This window comes from Odontesthes bonariensis, chromosome 21 (genome assembly GCF_027942865.1).
Source record: "Odontesthes bonariensis isolate fOdoBon6 chromosome 21, fOdoBon6.hap1, whole genome shotgun sequence".
Taxonomy (NCBI): Eukaryota; Metazoa; Chordata; class Actinopteri; order Atheriniformes; family Atherinopsidae; genus Odontesthes; species Odontesthes bonariensis.
Genome location: NC_134526.1, coordinates 28630723 through 28637192, shown reverse-complemented (window position 1 = coordinate 28637192; position 6470 = coordinate 28630723). Strand labels below are relative to the sequence as shown.

The following is a 6470-nucleotide window of genomic DNA, read 5'->3' as shown; positions in this document are numbered from 1 at the left end:
CGGGCAGGTCCGCCGTCCTGATCAACCGCTCGCCCCGCCTCCCCACAGTGTTATAGGACCCGTTGCAGACTCTAGGCGGATCTGCACATTGTACGCGCTCCCTAGATAGCAGTGGACTCCGGGGCGGATCCGCCGTCCTGATCAACCGCTCGCGCCGCCTCCCCACAGTGTTATAGGACCCGTTGCGGACTCTAGGCGGATCCGCACATTGTACGCGCTCCCTAGATAGCAGTGGACTCCGAGGCGGATATGGGCCGGATCCGGGCCGGATGTAGCACTTAATGTGTGGATCCGTGATCTGGATCTGTTCCGGATCCGTTCCGGTTTTGAAGTTTGCAGCGTTTCTCTCTTGCATGTGTTTTGATGTTTGCAGTGCGTTTTTTTCTTGCATGTGTTTTGAAGTTTGCAGCGTTTCTCCATTGCATGTGTTTTGGGGTTTGCAGCGCGTGTGCTCCAGTCGTTTTTGTGATTGCCGCATTTTTCTCTTGCAGCGTTTTACTGTTGGATTTGTTTCGCCGTTTGCAGCGCGTTTGCACGTGTCGGCCACCGTAGTTCTCTCTAGTGTCAGATGGACAATGAGCTGAATGGCAAAGCTGAGCTGAATAAATTATTTTAAAGAAGCTTTAAATGACTTGGAGGGAAATATGTGGCTGTAGATGCTGTGAGTGATGAGCCGGGACGAATTCTTCTTTTCTCTAGAAGACATAATTATTCTATATTTAATTTTTTGCTTTTAATGTGAACTGCATACATGCATCTGTAACCCTGTTTATTGTGCTTCAAGCCAGAAAACTATTATAAAATATTAATTAATTGATTAAAATATTAATCTTAAAAACTTTTTTCTGGTTAAAACCATATTGAATGACAAAAATAAGTGTGTCAGTTGTGCCAAAAAAAAAAAAAAGCAAGCAAGCCTTCATAAAGAAGTTCTTTTACTGCTATTTATACTGTCGGGTAGATTAATCTGCAACAATGAACTGTATTTGATTCATTTAAAGGGTTTGGACATTGTAGAAATGTGCTGAAGTCCTGATGAGGGTTGATCCATGGCAGCATGACAGCAGCGACCACCTGCTGACCTCCCTGACAACAACAGAGAAACATTTTATTATCACAGCTGCAAAGTCATGCTGAAAAAAACTTAATTTAACTAGTTAAAGACCAGTCAGCTAATGCCTTACAATGCAAAAAAATTTTGTAATTTCATCAACTTACCATAGAAAATACTTCAGAAATACCAAAAATGTATTAAATGTATTATTACTATAGTATTTTGGTAATGTTTTAAAACCTGACAATCACAACATCTTTACATAATGTCACCTGACAACAAAAAGTTAACAGACTTTAGTGAAATTATCACGGTAATTACCTCACGTTAGCCTCCATTACCAAGCTTTCAGTTAGGTCCCTAAATCCATTACATTTTTAACATCGACATTTCATGTAAACCAAATGTAAAAATAACGATGTCTAAGAGTATACTTCTGATGGAAAAATGTAAAAAACTTTTAAAATGCTGTTATTTCATTAACTTAACAGCAATTCAACTCAATTAATTTTTATTTATATAGCGCCAAATACAACAAATGTCATCTCAAGGCACTTAGATATCCATTATCCATTATCCATCCATTATCTTCCGCTGCTCCGGGGATCGGGTCGCGGGGGCAGCAGCTTGAGCAGAGAGACCCAGACGTCCCTGTCCCCCGGCCACTTCCTCCAGCTCTTCTGGGGGGACTCCAACGTGTCCTGGGTCTTCCCCGGGGCCTCCTCCCAGTGGGACGGGCCCGGAACACCTCACCAGGGAGGCGTCCGGGAGGCATCCTAACCAGATTCCCGAGCCACCTCATCTGACTCCTCTCGATGCGGAGGAGCAGCGGTTATACTCCGAGCCCCTCCCGGATGACCGAGCTTCTCACCCTATCTCTAAGGGAGAGCCCAGACACCCTGCGGAGGAAACTCATTTCGGCCGCTTGTATTCGCGATCTCGTTCTTTAGGTCACTACCCACAGCTCGTGACCATAGGTGAGGGTAGGAACATAGATTGACCGGTAAATCGAGAGCTTCGCCTTCTGGCTCAGCTCCTTCTTCACCACGACGGGCCGGTGCAGAGCCCGCATCACTGCGGACGCCGCACCGATCCGTCTGTCAATCTCCTGTTCCATTCGTCCCCCACTCGTGAACAAGACCCCGAGATACTTGAACTCCTCCACTTGGGGAAGGATCTCATTCCCGACCCGGAGAGAGCATTCCACCCTTTTCCGGCCGAAGACCATGGTCTCAGGCACTTAGATAATAAAGTCCAATTCAAGCCAATTGGAATTCAATTAATTGTAATCATAATTATTCATAAAATAATCCAATTTGTTCATATAGAGCCAATTCAAAAACAATTTCCTAGCTAAGGAAACCAACTTTTTTTTTTTTTTTTTTGATGATGGGCAATGATGGGCAGTAACGTTAGAAGCCATGCATTACTGTAATCTGATTACTTTTTCAAGTAATGAGTAAAGTAAGGGATTACAATTGCCAAAACAGTAATTACATTACTATAACTTTCCCACAAATGGGCTGCGTTACTGCGTTACTAAACCTTGATTTTGTTTGGTGTGACGTCAGTGCGTGTGTAGATCAACAAGAGATAACATGGAGTGCAGGAGAGACCATGCAATGCTTGGCAGTACTGACATTACTTTGAGTTTGACTTGGTAAAAAGTGTTAAAAACATTAGTGTGTGCTGTACACTCTGCGCGGGAAGAATTTTTTTTTTTTAATCTACAGTGAAAAATTCAAAGACCCAGACTGCCCCTCTCCTGCTAAACAGGTGAAAATAGACTTAAGAGCGACAGGACTTGTGCCACTGTACTGAAGAAGCTGTCTATATTGTCGTGGACATATTGTCCATTTGCACTGTTGAATGAATCATTCCGACGCATCGTAGAAAAAATACCGACCAAAAGCGATGTCAAGCTACCGCAAAGAAAGTCATTTGCAGGATACCTTGACGGAGAATATGACATCAGGGCTCTCAAGTCTCACGCATTGAGCGTGACAGTCACGCTTTTCGGTCTTTTGTCACGCACTCCTGCCACACATTGTATTTCTCACGCTGAAAAAAAAAGAGTTGTCACTCGTGCCTGCATTCAAAACTTCAGAGCCCTGTTCGACATAATGGTTATTATGCTTATTATCAAGCTATTATGTCAATTCTATATGATGGAATAAGCGGAAAGAATAGAATTAGACTGAAAGGTCTATTGCTTTATAGCGTACTCAGGTTGTGTATCATGTTTTTGAAACTAAGTAACTAAGTAAAGTTATCAGTAAAGTAACAAATTACTTTTGAAAATAAATAATCAGTAAAGTAATTGGATTAATTTATTGGAGAAGTAATCAGTGACTAATTACTATTTTCAAGTAACTTGTTCTTGACGAGCTATTGAGATCAACGGAGCTCCGTCCCTTGTTTGGAACCATTGGCGTCTGCATAACCCGGAAGTGTTGTCCGCCAACAGGAGTCAATGGGAGTGTCGTAACTCTGTATTACTCTATAGCTCTGATCTTAGCTATGCATTTACAGCATCTGAACCAATCACCCTCCACTTTATTCAACTGTAAATCAGTTTGAATTCCTCATGTTAGGAAAGCTCGTATTCTGAAGTAGGAACTGAAAAAGTCTCTATAAAAGCAGTTCTATGAGCTACGATTGGTAGCAGTTCCTGTCTTTGGACACAGCGTAGAGAGGGAACTTCCTCATAATAGCCGCTTTCGGACAGAGCCGTTCTAAGAACGCAGTTATCAGAACTGTCCTATTCGAATTTCGTTCTGATAACTGTCCTTCCCCAGTGGAACTGTTTCAGTCTGCATTCGCACATGAGTCGGGACCCGGTCAGGACTGATGCGCCGCGCGCAGCCGTCTGCGTCAGTGACGTGTTACGTTAGCCGTTTAGCGCCACATTCAACAACAAAACAAAACAAAACAAAACCCGGTAAAAGTAAGGAGAGAAGAAAAAACACCACAAAGAAGCTAATATGGAGAGCGGGGAGGCCACAGTGTTCATGGTCTGCATGATGGTGATATTAATCATGGACGATCACATCAGGCGTCTAACATCGAGGCTGGAAGAGCACACAGAGAGAGTCAGGAGACGAAGGCTCGAGAGCAGAGCGCCGCAGACAAAGGAGACAACGTGTAAGTTTAACTTATTAAACGCCCGCCGGTTGTGTCTGTGTCGTATGAGTAAACATTTCAGCCGTGATAGCATGACAAGGGGCGTAGCTACCGACCACCAAACACCTCCGTCAGATGCGTTCTATAGAACCATGAAAAGACCCGACCTCGGAGAAGGAGCTAAATGGTTATAGGAACTGAGGGAGATGGCCCCCCGAGTTCCTGTATGTCCGAATGCGGGAGAAAACGGCCCCGCGGATTAAAAGGTTATTAGAACTGCCAAAGGTTCCTACAGTCCGAAAGCGGCTATAGATAGAACTATGAAAAGGTTCCTACGGTTCACGAGTGCATTTAGGTTGGATGTTCTCAACCACTTTCAGAGATGGTTGCCAGCGAAACTCGAGGACTTAACCCACACTAAAAGTGTTCCTGTACACTGGTTATGTCTGTCAAAAATCTAATTTGAATATGATTTGAAATGGGACTGTGGCAACTGGCAGAGGGTAAAATATAGAACAGGTTTGACGTGTTGAATCTGAATGGAAGGTTTGTTCTCACCAGTGATTTTTGTCTGCAGCTCAGGCCGTTCACTGAAATCCTTTTACTGTCCTGTTTGGTGGCTAGTCCAAACCTGTAAGGAGGAACAGACTAGATTACTGCAGTGTAGAAATGGATCAACAGCTCCTGAGGCAGGTTGAACTTCCTGAGCTCACACAGGAAGTACACCCTATGCTGGATGAACAATAGAATAAGATAATAAGAGGGCACTGATGTCAGTCTTTAACTGAAATTTTTCAATTATATCCTGCGTTTCTTCAAATAAATGTGTTTTTCATATGCTTTTCTGTTATAGAATAGAAACAAAACTCAAAAATAGAAACATCTTAACATAGTTATCACTCTTAATTACTTGTACTCTCTACATTTTTCACATTTTCTGGACTAAGTGGATTACATTCTTCCATGGCCACAGTGATCTGTGGTCAGACGCTCCTCTGTTCCTGGAAAAGGAGTTCCACTTTAATTGCAGCGTTTCTTTGCTCTGCTGACCTCCAGTCATTCATTCTCTCTCGACTTGTGATTTTCTTCTTTTCAAAGACACAAAACTGCATCGTCTTTCTAAACTTTTCCTTGCGCTTCTCTGTGTGAAACGGATGCCTCTCGAGTTCAGCTCCTCCTGTCTGTGTGTGCGCATTTTTTTTTCTTTCGTTTTGGTTGGAGGAGGGGAGGTTTTGACTTGCAGTGCACTCAGACGAAGGAGGTCGTCTTACAGACCAGATATGGAGGCTCCACTGTTAAAAGAAAGACTCCTTGAACAATGGGAAGCTTTTGCTTGTGTTTTTGTCCAAAGAGGGCATCATCTGGGAGAAGAGTGATTTTCACTACTCTGAGCTTTAAATTGTTTTCTCCTTTTGAAGCTTTGGCTTCACCTGTGAGTAAAAAATACTTTTTTTCTTCTTTTTTTTCTTTTGGTGATTCAAAAAGGACAATTACGAACGGAATGCATCGTCCAGATCTGCTGTGAACTGGCTCAAGTTTAAAACTTCTGCTCATATCTTTTTGGATCCTTTCCTCTCTAAATTTAACAAAGAACCTTTGCTGAATGCAAGAAGCTCACTTATTGCCAGTGTCTATGCATGTTTTGCTATCAGTTATTCTGCTTCAAAGTTGAAGCACTTCTTGTTTTTTTTCCTTTCCCTGGAGCTCTTCCTTCTTTTATCTCTCCATTCTTGCCTCTTTCATCTTTCAGTCCTGCTGTCCTTTGTGTACTCTGGCGAAGGAGGAGCTCAGGACCAAACAGAAGAAGAAAGTGATGTCAGCAAATTTTCTGCACAAAACTTTCATGGAGCACACAAAGAGCACAACTGGAGCCGACTTTGTTTACTCTGTCCTTTTCATGGAAATGCTCTGAACCAATCAGAACTTTATGCCTGCCAGCCATGGACTGCACGGCGGCTATTTTGAAAGCATGTGCCCGCTCCAGAACCAAGTGGTGTGGGCACCGGCGGTCCTCTGTCCGTCAGTCATGGATGCTGGCGAACTACTGCAGCTGCGGCGGAGACATTGCGGCGGGGGTCGTCACCGGTTCCTCGTCTGTCTTGCGACGCGTGCTGTTGCACTTGTGCTGTTGCCGGTCCCATGAGGACAGCTCCGAGCTATGTCGGGAATGGGTTGATCATCCAGTGGAAGGAGTGGAGAGAGGAGGAAGAGGAGAGGAGGAAGGTGAGAGAGAAGGACTCAGCAGGCAGACGGGTTCCTGGTCTTAGTGTCAGTTTTAAGAAATGTGAAGAGT

The 6470-nt window shown here is 43.7% G+C and overlaps 1 protein-coding gene and 1 long non-coding RNA gene across 2 annotated transcripts in view; one reads left to right on the top strand and one right to left on the bottom strand.

Annotated features, from left to right (window-relative positions):
- Window positions 1-944: 944 nt before the first annotated feature.
- LOC142372129 (uncharacterized) lies at window positions 945-5707 on the bottom strand. Its single transcript, XR_012768190.1, has 3 exons — window positions 5133-5707; window positions 4736-4808; window positions 945-1086 (listed from the first exon to the last, which is right to left on the bottom strand). It is a non-coding gene; the product is annotated as an uncharacterized LOC142372129 (long non-coding RNA).
- tanc2a (tetratricopeptide repeat, ankyrin repeat and coiled-coil containing 2a) overlaps window positions 5058-6470 on the top strand; it is a 49654-nt gene continuing 48241 nt past the window's right edge. The window contains exon 1 of the mRNA XM_075454944.1: window positions 5058-6400. Coding sequence (XP_075311059.1) covers window positions 6118-6400 — 283 coding nt within the window. The 5' untranslated portion in view covers window positions 5058-6117. The remainder of the gene's footprint in view (window positions 6401-6470) is intronic.